This window comes from Hyaena hyaena, unplaced genomic scaffold (assembly GCF_003009895.1).
Source record: "Hyaena hyaena isolate Hyena2069 unplaced genomic scaffold, ASM300989v1 scaffold_1186, whole genome shotgun sequence".
Taxonomy (NCBI): domain Eukaryota; kingdom Metazoa; phylum Chordata; class Mammalia; order Carnivora; family Hyaenidae; genus Hyaena; species Hyaena hyaena.
In genome coordinates, this window is record NW_024081820.1 from 199,871 (window position 1) to 214,432 (window position 14,562).

Consider the following 14,562-nt stretch of genomic DNA (forward strand, 5'->3'; position numbering starts at 1 on the left):
TTAGTACCTACTGCAGCAGACAACACCAAACTGCAGTGTTTAGGGATGAATACTTAGGAGTAAAACCATAAAGAAAAGCAAGGAAATGGTTACAAAAGTCAGGGTCCTGGTTTCCTCTGTCAGGAGGAGAAGCTGTGATTGGCAGAGGCACACGGAGGGCCTCACCTGGGCTGGAATGTTCTGTTCCTTGACCTGAATGGTGGCTTCACAGGTATTCAGTCAATAATAATTCATTACTTTGTACTTTTAGAGTTTTATGTACTTTTTGGTATGTGAATTCTGCTTCACATTTAAAGAGAGAAATTATGATTACTAAGTGCTGCTTTGGCATTTTCTCTCTGGGTCACAGTCTGGAAAACTATGAAAATGACCATAAGACCCATGTATTTACTGTATTTCTCGGAGAACATTACTCACACAAACAATATCATTTATGCAAAGATGTCATCAAAGAATGAACAAGAAATACTTTTTATGAAATATTAGTTTACGTTTTTCTTAGGATAGCGCAACTCATAGAAATATTCTTATTTCTTTACTACAACTGCTAAAAATTTGAGAACCAAGTTTGTAGCTCAAATTCATTAATAATGCAGGACGCTATTGCTCATTAAAATTCAAATCTTAAGACTTCTTAAAACCCTATAGTTATTAAAGCTGACCTTTGAACATTATGGGTTTGAACGGTGCAGGTCCACTTATAAGCAGATTTTTTTCAATAAATACAGTAGAGTACTATAAATCTATTTTCTCTTTTATGATTTTCTTAACATTTTCTTTTCTCTAGCTTTATCATAAAATACAGTACATAATACACATACAAAATACTGTACATGTTAATCACCTGTTATCGGTAAGACTTCCAGTCAAGAGTAGGCTACCGGTAGTTAAGTTTTGGGGAATCAAAAGTTATACACAGATTTTCCACTGTGCAAAGAGCTGGCATTCTTGATGCCCACGTTATGCTAACTGCTCCAGTTTTGTTCCAACCTGGATCTTCTATTCCAAAGCTATTTCCCTCTGATTTCTGAACTACTTATATTTTTCTTTTTCACTGGAAGACTTACATGCCTCTTCTAATCCCCTGGAAAATAAGAAAGAAGCCACAATCAGCTCACCTGTAACATGGTTATTTTCTGTTGCCCAGGCCAGAGGAGTTGCACATCTGAGACCTGCTCCACCCTGCGCCTCTTCTGCTTCTGTCCCAGACGCTCACTGTCCGGTGGTGGCCGGGTCTCTCACACTGACAGGTTCCTGGCTCCAGGAGCTCCTCTCTTACGTCACATAAGCAGGCTCACTGTGGGCAACCAGGATCTGCGGACTTAGGAACAAAAGCACTTTACTGGTATATTCACACTGCACCTAAAATCTTTTCTTCTCTTGCTAGGAACCAGAAATTCATGATTCTATGTTTTTCTTCTCAAGTAGGCTTTACGTCCATCGTGGAGCCCAACACGAGCTTGAACTCACAACCCTGAGATCAAGACCTAAGCTGAGATCAAGAGTTGGGCGCTTAACATTAAAAAGAAATTTAAAAGGGCGCCTGGGTGGCTCAGTCGGTTAAGCGTCCGACTTCGCTCAGGTCATGATTTCACTGTTTGTGGGTTCGAGCCCCACGTCGGGCTCTGTGCTGACAGCTAGCTCAGAGCCTGGAGCCTGCTTCAGATTCTGTGTCTCCCTCTCTCTCTCTGCCCCTCCCTTGCTCATGCTCTGTCTCTCTCTGTCTCAAAGATAAATAAACTATAAAAATTAAAAAACAAATTAAAAAAAGAAATTAAAAAAAAATATGGGACGGTAGAAACTTGGTGGCTCAGTTGGTTGAGCATCCGACTTTGGCTCAGGTCACAATCTCACAGTCCATGAGTTCAAGCCCCATGTAGGGCTCTCTGCTGACAGCTCAGAGCTAAGAGCCTGCTTCAGATTCTGTGTCTCCTTCCCTCTCTGACACTCCCCCTCTCACACTGTCTCTCTCTCTCAAAATAAATAAACAAACATTAAAAAACTTAAAAAAAAAAAAAAGAGAGAGACATTTAACCAACTAAGCCACACAGGTGCGCTGATTATCTGTGTTCTGAAGAACTGAAATAGAGTTATCTAGTATTAGGAACAAAATATAGTACAAACGAACAGCAGAGTCTGTGACTCTGCAAACAGATACAGAAATATCAGAAATGAAGTAATTCTGAGATCCATTCATTGATCACTGTGGACACTACTGTATAAATCACATTAACAGGTGCCATGAAGTACAACTCTATTTTAGGTAGATGGGGGGCACCTGGGTGTCTCAGTCGGTTAAGCATCCGACTTTGGATCAGGTCATAATCTCGCGGTTTGTGGGTTCGAGCCCCACGTCGGGCTCTGTGCTGACAGCTCAGAGCCTGGAGCCTGTTTCAGATTCTGTATCTCCCTCTCTCTCTGACCCTCCCCTGCTCACGCTGTCTCTGTCTCTCTCAGAAATAAATAAAAAAACATTAAAAAATATATATATATTTTAGGTAGATGGAATTTTGGAGAGCTTAAGTGATTTGTATTAAAACAGACTTGTTTCAACTACCTTTTCCCTTCACTGGCTATATGGCTTTGAACAAAAACAGACAAACTTCATATTTATGAGTCTTTGCTCACTATACCCTTCTCAATTTATGTCTGCCAGTTCTATCAATTTCTGACAGCAGTATGTTAAAGTCTCCCAACAGGATTACAGATTGGTAAATCTTTCCTTATAATCCTGTTGATACTTGGGTCTATATGTTTAAAGCTATGTTGTCTGACACACAGAGATTTTCTATTTCTCAAAGAGTATGATTTAATCACTATGTAAGGGCACTCCATACTCAAAAAAATGTTCCTTTGTTGCCATTTTTTAAATTGCTACAATTGTGAGGATAAAGTGGATATTTGGGCCCATTTAACAGTGGGATTCTGAGGAATAAATGAAATAATAAAAGGAAAGGGACTATTCCTTGTAATAACAACAGCTAACACTCGAATGCTTTCTATATGTAAGGGAAAATACTAAGCATGTTATAATTTGACACTCACAGACAACCCAATGAGGCATTTAACATAATCTCCATTTTACAGAAAGTAGAGGTTTTTATTTTTTATTTTTTAATTTATTCATTTTTGAGAGAGAGAGAGAGGGAGGGAGTGGGAGAGGGGCAGAGAGAGAGGGAGACACAGAATCTGAAGCAGGCTCCAGGCTCTGAACTGTCAGCACAGAGCCCGACGCGGGCGGGGCTCGAACGAGCTGTGAGATCATGACCTGAGCCAAAGTTGGATGCTTAACTGACTGAGCCACCCAGGCACCCCAGAAAGTAGAGATTTTTAAAGTGATTTAGTATACCTGCACAGTTATTAAGTATCAGAATTGGAATATTATTTCTCTTTCTTGCTATTTAAGGCACTTAGTACTAAAATCATGTCAGATGGGGGCACCTGGGTGGCTGAGTTGGTACACATTCAGTCACTGTGTTTCACAAAAACACAAGTGATGAATAGCCTGCTACCTCCAAATCACACTAAAAATTAGCACTTAAAACACCAAGCTCAAGGTGCCTGGGTGGCTCAGTTGGTTAAGCATCCAACTTCAGCTCAGGTCATGATCTCGCAGTTTGTGGGTTCAAGCCCCACGTCAGGCACTGTGCTGACAGCTCAGAGCCTAGAGCCTGCTTCTGATTCTGTGTCTCCCTCTCTCTCTGCCCCTCCCCTCTGTCTTTCTTCTCTCAAAAATAAATAAATATAAAAAAATTTTTTAATTGGTGGAGGTGGGGAACAAATTAAAAAAAAAACAATAAACAAAACACCAAGCTCTTCTCTTTCACATCTTTACATCTTCAACAGTGAAAATACATGCATCTTACAACAGGAGCTGGCAGACATGAGCACTAAACAAGTATTAGCTATAATTACTATTTTAACAGTAAAACATGATGGCAAAATTCAGAAACGTACAGAAGTTAAATAAGAAACAACTATAATTCCTTCTATCACCAGGACAGAGAACCATTTTTAAGAGATGGGGAGGGGCACCTGATGGCTCAGTCAGACTAGCATTCGATTTCAGCTCATATCATGATCTCGAAGTTCACGAGATCGAGCCCTGAATTGGGCTGTGTGCTAACAGCCTGCTTGGGATTCTCTCTCCCTCTCTCCCTACCCCTCCCCAGCTCGTGCATGCATGCTCTCTCTCAAAATAAACTTTACGGGCGCCTGGGGGGCTCAGTCAGTTAAGCGTCTGACTTCGGCTCAGGTCATGATCTCACGGTTCGTGGGTTCAAGCCCCGCATCAGGTTCTATGCTGGCAGCTCAGAGCCTACAGCCTGGAGCCTGTTTCAGATTCTGGGTCTCCCTCTCTCTCTACACCTCCCCCAGTCGTACTCTGTCTCAAAAATAAATAAATTATATTAAAAAAATTATTTATTTATTTTTTAAATGTTTTATTTCTGAAAGAGAAAGAGAGAGCCTGAGCAGGGGAGGGTCAGACATAGAGGGAGATACAGAATCTGGAGCTGTCAGCACAGACACCAATGCGGGGCTCAAACCCATGAACCGTGAGATTATGACCTGAGCCGAAGCCAGAAGCTTAACCGACTGAGCCACCCAGGCGCCCCCCCAAAAAATTTTTTTAAATAATAATAAATAAACTTTAAAAAAGAGATAGGGAAACTATTTGGATATTTTTAACAAAAGTCTAAGTACGTGACCACATTTAAAAACTTCTCCTCCCCCTACATGCAAAGACCATTTCTCCAAGTCAATAAACTTAGTTCTATAATATACACAGACTTCTTACATAAAATAATAAAAAGAGAGAAAATAGGGGCATCTGGGTGGCTTAGTCGGTTAAATGTCCAACTCTTGATCTTGGCTCAGGTCATGATCTTGCGGTTTGTGAGTTCGAGCCCCATGTTGGGTTCCAAGCTAGCAGTGCAGAGGATTCTCTCTCTTCTTCTCTCTCTGCCCCTCCCCTGCTCACACTCGCACCCTCTTCCTCTCTCTCAAATTAAATGAATAAGCTTAAAAGAAACAGGTAGAAAATAAAATCTATTCTAAAAGAAAAAAACATATAAAATGTGCAGGAATATACTTGAACAAGAAACATGTAAAGTCCCTAAGAAACAAACTAAAATACCAAAGGGACTATAGAAATAGGCTTCGTACATGCACAGTTTGATCTTGCTCTGTGATAAGACTTGCAGTAAAGAAAATTTAGCCCCCAATGATTTATATCTTTAGTTAACTCCAATCATAATCTCTAAAAATTTTTCTTTCACAAGCAATTGTAAAGTTCATCTGGAAGAAAAAGGTTCAGGAACAGCGTGGACACTTAAAAAAACTTTTATTTATTTATTTATTCTGAGAGAAAGAGCGAGTAAGCAGGGGAGGGAGAGAGAGGGGGGCAGAGAGAAGGGGGTACAGAGGATCTGAAGCAGGCTCCACGCTGTCAACACAGAGCCACATGCAGGGCTCGAACCTACGAACTGTTGAGATCATGACCTGGGCCCTAATCAAGAGTCGGAAACTCAAGCAACTAAGCCACCCAGGTGCCTCTTGACACTTTTAGAAATATAAAATAATGAATGTGAACAAGTCCACGTACTATCAATATGTATTCTAAAATTAAATGATTACAAAAGCATTTGACACTGGCTGCAGAAAAGACATGCAGATAAAGTATAACAATCCAAACACATAAGAATTTATAACACAAGGAATGTGGCAGTTCAAAGCCATGAGTAAAACTGGGTTGTTTAATGAAGAGAAGTGATTAACATTTGAAAGAAAATAAAGCTACATTTGTACCTCATCCATCACAACAAACTACTTCAAGATGGATTTGAATTTAAACCAAGATAATATCTGAAGAAAACAAAAGTATTTATACAATTTGGGGTGGGTTTTCTTTATACATGACACAAAGGCAAAAACCACAATAAAAAAAAAAAGTCAATAGAGTGCCTGAGTGTCTCAGTCAGTTAAGGGTCATAATCTCTCAGCTCAGATCATAATCTCTTGGTTAGTGGGATCGAGTACCACATCAGGCTCCAGGCTGACAGATGTGGAACCGATTTAGATATTTTTAAGAAAAATGTTAGCATGAAGCCTGCTTCTAATCCTGTCCCCTGGCTCTCTGCGCCTTCCCCACTCTCTCTCTCTAAAAAATAAACAAACACGGGGTGCCTGGGTGGCTCAGTCAGTTAAGGGTCCGACTTCAGCTCAGGTCATGATCTCTCAGTTTGTGGGTTCAAGCCCCATGTCAGGCTCCATGCTGTGTGGAGACTACTTCTGATCCTCTGTCCCTCTCTCTCTGCCCTTCCCCCATGCTCTCTCTCACTCTCTCGCTCAAAAATAAACATTTTTACTTCAGCTCAGGTCAAGATCTTGAGGTTCGGGAGTTTGAGCCCCGTGTTGGGCTCTGTACTGACAACTCAGAGCCTGGAGCCTGCTTCGGACTCTGTCTCCCTCTCTCTGTCCCTCCCCTGCTCACACTCTGTCTCTCAAAAATAAACAAATATTTTAAAAACTTAAAAAAAAAAAAAAAAAAAGGGGAGGGGGGCCCTGGGTAGCTTAGTCCATTAAGCGGCCGACTTCTGCTAAGGTCATGATCTTGTGGTTCCTAAATTCAAGCCCCGTGTCAGGCTCTGTGCTAACAGCTCGGAGCCTGGAGCCTGCTTCAGATTCTGTGTCTCCCTTTATCTCTGTCCCTCCCCTGCTCACGCTCTGTCTCTCTGTCTCTCAAAAATAAATAAACATAAAACATTTAATTAAATTAATTAATAAAATTAAAAATTTTTGAAAATAAAAAGTGAATAAATTTAACTATTAAAAAAACTTAGGGGCACCTGGGTGGCTCAGTCAGTTAAGCATCTGACTTGGGCTCTGGTCATGATCTCAACAGTTTGTGAGTTCAAGCCCTACTTCAGGCTCTGTGCTGACAGCTCAGAGCTTGGAGCCTGCTTTGGATTCTGTGTCTCCCTCTCTCAAAAATGAATAAACATTAATTTTTTTTTAATTTAAAAACCCGTGTGGTTAAAAAAAAACCCAATCAATTATAACACACACACACACACACACACACACACACACACACACCACAAACCAAGAAAATACACCTACAACAAATCTGATTTCCTTTGCATTACACTTTCATTTCATTTCTCATAATAAAATTTCTGGCACTGTGACAAATAAAACTGTTTCTCATTGAAACCATTTCCTTAAACAGACAGCCAAATTCACAATATGATTTTAAAATTTCCTTTACAATTGTTGTCAAAGACTACTCAGTGAAGTTTACTTGGGTTTCAGTGAGAACCTATCAAGAGTGGAAAACTTAAGTCAAAGTGATGTAGACAAACTACAGAAAATAGAGTTGAGAATCTCAGGTCAACAGGGTGTGACCAGCCATCAGTGTGGTAGTTTTAAAATATTTCTGATGGGGCGGGGCACCTGGGTGGCTTAGTCGGTTAAGCGTCCGACTTTTGCTTAGGTCATGATCTCGTGGTTCGTGGGTTCGAGCCCCGCGTCGGGCTCTGTGCTGACTGCCAGCTCAGAGCCTGGAGCCTGTTTCAGTCTGTGACTCCCTCTCTCTCTGACCCTCCTCTGCTCACGATGTCTCTCTCTCTCTCTCTCCTAGAAATAAATAAAACATTTAAAAAAAAATTAAAAAAAAATATTTCTGATGGGGGCGCCTTGGTTGCTCAGTTGGTTAAGCATCTAACTCTTGATCTTGGCTCAGGTCTTGCTCTCTGGGTGTGAGTTCAAGACCTGTGTTGGGCTCCATACTGGCCATGAAGACTACTTACATAAATAAATAAATACACAAAAATAAAAAAATCAAATATTTCTGATGAAATTGAAGTTTATTACTCAGAAAAATGCAGACTGAGGGCACCTGGCTGGCCTAGTTGGTGAAGCATGTGACTCCTGATCTTGTGTTGTGAGCCTGAGCCCAACTTTGGGTGCAGAGATTACTTAGAAATAAAATCTTCAAAAAAAAAAAAGGAAGGGTGCCTAGGTAGCTCAGTCAGTTAAGCATCCAACTTTGGCTCAGGTCATTATCTCATGGTTCAAGGGTTTGAGGCCCACGTTGGGCTCTGTACTAACAGCTCAGAGCCTGAAGCCTGCCTCAGATTCTGTGTCTCCCTCTCTCTCTCTCTGCCCTTCCCTTATTTGTACTGTGTGTCTCTCTCTCTCTCAAAATAAACATTAAAAAAATTTTTTTAATGTCTTTAAAAAAATTTTTTTAATGTTTATTTATTTTTGAGAAAGACAAAGAATGCGAGCAGGGGAGGGGTAGAGAAAGAGGGAGACACAGAAACCAAAGCAGGCTCCAGGCTCCGTCATCACAGAGCCTGACATGGAGCTTGAACTCACAAACCCTGAGATCATGACCTGAGCTGAAGTTGGCCGGTCAACTGACTGAGCCACACAGGCGACCCTATAAATAAACACTTTTAAGAAAAAGGTTAAAAAAAAAAGGGGGAGATTCAACCTTACTCTAATTTAAACGAATGTTTTTGAAAGCTGGCCCCTGAGAGAGAAGTTATTCCCTGAACTCTTTTATATTTGGCTCCCACATGTCCTCTCAGCAAATGAAGCCTAAGCCCTTCACTGTACGATTTGGCCCAATTGAACTTGGGTGGTACTGTCGTGTACCTTGGCGGTCTCCCGCATCACAGCAGCTCTCCCTGTGACAGCTCTCACGTTTACGTTCAGAAGGAAGGTGCAACCGTTATCCTGCAGCTCCACTTAGCGCCAAGTTCTGAAGGAATTTCAGGGGAAAAGTAGAGAATAATAAAAAATGTTTACTTTAATTAGCTTGTGACAGACATTTTAAACATCACAGTACCTTTTTTTTTTAATGCATTCAGGACACATTACAGAAAGTCGTAAGGCACAGGGAGGCTCAGCGACTTGCCCAACATGGATGACACACCTACGACGTGGCAAACCTGGGCCACTGGTCCCCCCCCCCCCCCCCGGTGCCCCTCAGACCTGCAGTCACAGCGCCCCTCCTCCCACTACGCTGCGGGAAGAGGTGGACAGAGGCCCCCAGAGTCTCTGTTCAGATTTCCAGCGCAGACGCCATACAGTCCACTGTCCAGAAATAATGCCACCAGGGCAGAGTTAAGGATGAAAACAGAAGTTCTCGGGGCCAGCTAAATAACCCCCCGCGCGGAACAAAACAGCTCACGTGAAGAAAACGTATGTGTGATACACTGTAATGGCTTCGAGCTGCATACTCCTAACCTGTTTTTTAAAGGAAACAGAAGATGCACCAAAACTAGACCTACATTTACTGACTAGAAGAAACGTACTAAAACGCCAACAGTGACTGTGTCCTGGTGATGGGATCATGGAAGATTTTCACTTGAATCTGAGGATCAAGTTGCTCCAGACTGCAGTGAACACATTTTACATTTATAACAGAGAAAAGTATAAACATTATTTTTTAAAACCTTAAACTCCCTAATCCAAGAACACAGCAGGCAAGCCGAGCACTTTCAGTCCGCCACCGCACGGAAGAAACAAACGGTAAGTAATTAAAATGAAAGATGTTTTAATGACAGCAAAAAGCATCAGAGCTAGGGGGGAAAACACCATTTCTTTTCGCTCCCTCACGTTCAGCTGATAAATGTGAGGCCCAGGAAACGCGGGCGGACCACATCTGCCGTAAGAACTCTAGGCCATTGTTGTCCCGGCCACGGCGGCCGGTTATTGCCAGAATCGGTTCGGGGGTTGTGTTTGGTGTCGAGCCTTTAGAAACAATCCTACTGATCCAAGGAGAGCCGAGTGGGTAAGTCAGGGCGGGGGGCCCAGCAAGAAGTCCCCGCACCGCCCGACGCCTCAAGGACCAGCTCTGGGCGCAGCCCGGGACCGGCCACACTGCGCCCCGCGTCCGGGGCCCCAGGCGGGGAGGCGCCGCCTTCACAAACCCGACGGAAAGGCCTCCCCCGAGCAATGGCCCAGAGGCCCGGGGCCGCGGCGCCCCCGCACTCCCCCCACGCCCCGCCGGCGAACCCCGACCCCCGCGCCGACGCCCTCAGGCCCCCAAGCCTACAGCCTACGCACGGCCGCCGAGTCCGGCCCGCGAGCCTCCACACGCGGCCCCAACCGCCAGCCCAGACCCCGCAGAAACGCCAGCACCGACCGCAGGCCTCAGTCGTCGGACGCGCAGGCCCGGGGACCACGTGACCCGCGCCCGCGGGGGCCCCCCCCCCGTGCCCCCCCCCGCCGCCGCCCCGTCCCCCACCGCACGCGCCCCCGGCCCCACCCGCGCGCCTCCGTGAGGAGCCAGCGGGCCCGCGGAACCCCGACCCGGCGGCAGCGAGGCAGGGGGCCGCGCGCACCGGTACGCGGGCGCGCGCCCGCAGGCGCCCACACTCGCCTGTCGCTTGGCGGCGAAGGACAAAGAGAAGGGGCGCAACCCGAACGCGCTGGTGGCCGTGCGAGTGCGAGTACGCGTGCGCGAGAGAAAGACGCCTTTGTTTTTCTCTTTCTTTCTTTTTTTTTTTTTGTCAGCTTCACTCAAGGAAGTGGCCTTTGTACTGCATTTCCCACAAAGCTCCGCGGCACGTAGGCGTCCGGCGTCTGAGGAGCGCCGGTTGCCTAGAGACGCGAGGGCGACCACGCGCCCTGGACCAAGTTGCGTGAACGCGCATTTGGGAAAAACCTAAAGGATTACGATTTAAAGGACTGGGAATCCAAATCTATCAATACATTAAAAAAAGAGACAGAGACAGAGAGAATTGGTTTTAAGAATCCAGGACCGCCTGGGTGGCTCGGTCCATTAAGCATCGGACTGTGGCTCAGGTCATGATCTCAGGGTTCATGGGTTCAGGCCCCGCGTCGGGCTCTGTGCTGACAGCTCAGAGCCTGGAGCTGCTTCGGATTCTGTGTCTCCCTCTCTCTCTCCCCCTCCCCGTTCATGCTCTGTCTCACTCTATCTCTCAAAAATAAATAAATGAAAAAAATTGAAAAAAAAAAAAAAAGAATCCAGGGGCGCCTGGGTGGCTCAGTCAGTTAAGCGACTGACTTCAGCTCAGGTCATGGTCTCACGGTTCGTGGGTTCGAGCCCCCTCGTCGGGCTGTGTTCTCACAGCTCAGAGCCTGGAGCTGCTTCACATTCTGTGTCTCCCTCTCTCTCTGCCCCTCCCCTGCTTATGCTCTGTCTTAAAAAAATAAATGTTAAAAAATTTTAAAAAAAGGAATCCAACTGAGGAAATAAAAAACATTTATTAATACATTTATATTAAACAGACAGGAATTAACAGAAAAAAATAAAGTTGATCCATAATTCAAGTGCTGTGGGAGAAAGTTCTAAGTCACTATTCTTATAAAGAGAGAGAAGGAGGGGCGCCTGGGTGGCTTAGTCGGTTAAGCGTCCGACTTTCGCTTAGGTCATGATCTCGCAGTTTGTGGGTTCGAGCCCCGCGTCGGGCTCTGCGCTGACTGCCAGCTCAGAGCCTGGAGCCTGTTTCAGTCTGTGACTCCCTCTCTCTGACTCCCTCTCTCTCTGACCCTCCCCTGCTCACGCTGTCTCTCTCTCTCTTCTAGAAATAAATAAAACATTAAAAAAAAATTTAAAAAAAAAAAGAGAGAAGGAAAAGATGATAAAATGAGAACAGCCATAGACATATAGGATATTGGATGAGAATTCTCTCTATGCTAAGAATTTTGAAATTAAATGATTGACCTGGGATGGATGTGTCAAATTCAGTTCAAGAAAGGAGAGGGGTGCCTGGGTGGCTCACTGGGTTTAGCGTCCAACTTCCGCTCAGGTCATGATCTCACGGTTTGTGGGTTTGAGCCCCGCGTCAGGCTCTGTGCTGACAGCTCAGAGCCTGGAGCCTGTCTTTAGATTCTGTGTCTCCCTCTCTCTCTGACCCTCCCCTGCTTGCACTGTCTCATGACCCTCAAAAATAAATAAAAAAACATAAAAATTAAAAAAAAAAGAGAGAGAGAAAAGAGAAAAACACATTCTGGATAAAAATGAGGACAATTTCAGAGATTCTCTGCCAAAAAGCATCAATCATTGAGTTTCCAGGGAATTCTTTCAAACATCCAGTGATCAGAGAATTCTTACATATAAAAATTTCCAGAGGAAATAGAAGGAACTGTTTCTATTTATTAGCAGAAAGAGACCAAAATCGACATGTATGACTTGAAAAGGAAGCTCAGGCTAAACTTGATTATGACTACCCAAACATAACTACTAAGAGGGTCTCCTGTGTGGCTCGGTTGGGCATCTGACTCTTGATTTTGCCCAGGTCATGATCACATGGTTTGTGGGATCAGGCCCCACATTGGGCTCTGCACTGATAGTGCAGAGTGTGCTTGGGATTCTCTCTCTCCGTATCTTTCCCTCCCCTGAATGCATGCTCTTTCTCTCTAAATATAAATAAACATTTTAAAAATTCACTCCAGGGGCGCCTGGGATGCTCAGTCAGTTAGGCAGCCAAGTTCAGCTTAGGTCCTGATCTCACAGTTGGTAGGTTTAAGCCCCACGTCAGGCTCTGTGCTGACAGCTCAGAGTATGGAGCCCGCTTTGGATTCTGTATCTCCCTCTCTCTTCGCCCCTCCCCCTGCTCAGATCTGTCTCTCGCTCTGTCTCAAAAATAAATAAACATTTTTAATAATAAAAAGAATACAGTAGAATACAGTACAGAGTTTTATTTTTTAAATGTTTTTATTTATTTCTGAGAGAGAGACAGCGTGAGCAGGGGAGGGTCAGAGAGAGAGGGAGACACAGAATTTGAAACAGGCTCCAGGCTCCGAGCTGGCCGTCAGCACAGGGCCCGACACGGGGCTCAAACGTACAAACCGCAAGATCATGACCTGAGCCGAAGTTGGACGCCTAACCACTGAGCCAACCAGGCGCTCTACATTCCAGAGTTTAAAAAAAAAAAAAATTAGAGGAGCACCTGGATGGCTCAGTCAGTTGAGCATCCAACTCTTGATTTCAGCTTAGGTCACAACCCAGGGGCATGGCACTGAGCCCTGCATGGGGTTCCATGTCGGGCTTTGTGCCAAGTGTGGAGCTTGCTTAAGGTTCTCTCTCTGTCTCCATCTGCCTGACCCCCTGCCCCCTCTCTCTTTTTAATTTTTAATGTTTTTTAAATTTATTTCTGAAAGAGAGAGAGCATGAGCAGAGGAAGGTCAGAGAGAGAGGGAGACACAGAATCTGAAGCAGCTCCAGGCTCTGAGCTGTCAGCACAGAGCCCAACACGGGGCTTGAACCCACAAATCGTGATATCATGACCCAAGCTGAAGTCGGATGCTTAACCGACTGAGCCACTCAGGCGCCTCCCCCCTGCCCCCTCTCAAAAAATAATTTAAAAAAAATAACAAGTTAGAAAAAATTGTTAGCTACTTTAACATAATAAAAAAAGATATAATAACCATAAAGTTAGTATGCTGTTTAATGGTGGAACATCAGGAGGAGTTAGTGGCAAGATACAGATAGTTAAGATCAAAATTTTAAAAACTGGACTAATATTTGAAATGCAGAACATACAGATAATGTGTCTCAGTGATCACTGCTGAAGTGTATATATTTCCACACAATTGGGGTTTTATTTCATAGATTGTCAATGATCCTTTGCCTATTTTTCTGTCAGGTTATCTTTTTCTACTAGATTTATGGAATTGAATGTATACTGTTTACTAACCCTCAATGTGCAACGTGTTTTAATTTTTTTGCTTCATTCACTTCCTTTGAACTTAGATTATAAAAATGTTGGTCCCTTGGATTTTAGTTTTGACATTATGAAATGTATCTAGATTTTCTTTTATGGTTTCCTTTCGTGTCTTGCTGAGAAATCTTCCCCTTGAAAGAGAAAACAGAAAGAAATATTTCTTCGTTGAACGTAAAATATTTCCTTGTATTATCTTCTAATAGTTTCAGCATTTTGGTTTGACATTTCGGTTTTAATCTTTCTGGAGCTGTGTGTATGCATATAACGGGAAGTACTGATCTCATTTCATTTTGTCGCCATGTGGGAAGCTAATTTCCTAACTCCAAGTGTACTAGTTTGCCAGTGACAGAGCAAGCAGCTAGTCAGATGTGAGCCGGAGGCAAGGGTGGTGATAAATAGGTGACACCTAGAAGCTTGAGGGCGCGACATCCTGACTTTGTGGTTTTCAATGTCCCGGCCTTGTGGCTTCTGACACCCTGGAGGCTGATAGACCAAGAGCCACAGGTGCAAAACAGGCGCTCTCCTCTTCAACGTCTCCTAGCGTGACACCCTGGGTTTATTATAATTCACATGTTCGGGGGTTTCAGCCCTCCTGCGGGGAAAGGTGGCCAGCACAGTTCCAGCAAGAACCCTGTAGGACCCAGAACCCCCTCTCCCAGGGGAGGGGACAACCTCAGTCACAGGCCACCCTACCTGTGACCCGTCACCAGTACAAACCGTGGAAAGAGACGCCACCACTAACCTGAGCGCAGGTCCCGCCCGGGACCTGCCTTCCCTGCGTGTCCTTCCCTCCCGTGTCCTTGGCCCGCGGGCGCTGGGTCCTCACACGGCTGGCCCTCCGCGAGTCTGCGTCCTA

General features: G+C 44.4%; 1 protein-coding gene across 3 annotated transcripts in view; it reads right to left on the reverse strand.

The window, feature by feature from the left end:
- ZNF84 (zinc finger protein 84) overlaps nt 1-14,562 on the reverse strand; it is a 59,601-nt gene that overhangs the window by 14,391 nt on the left and 30,648 nt on the right. The window contains exons 1-3 of one of the 3 annotated variants that reach the window (XM_039222769.1): nt 10,070-10,171; nt 8,665-8,770; nt 1,119-1,321 (exon numbers count right to left, since the gene is read on the reverse strand). The exons of 1 other annotated variant lie outside the window; for it this stretch is intronic. In XM_039222769.1, coding sequence (XP_039078700.1) covers nt 1,119-1,127 — 9 coding nt within the window. In that variant the 5' untranslated portion in view covers nt 1,128-1,321; nt 8,665-8,770; nt 10,070-10,171. Of the gene's footprint in view, nt 1-1,118; nt 1,322-8,664; nt 8,771-9,302; nt 9,986-10,069; nt 10,172-14,562 lie in introns of those variants that run through there. One more of the 3 variants, XM_039222771.1, reaches the window with a different exon arrangement.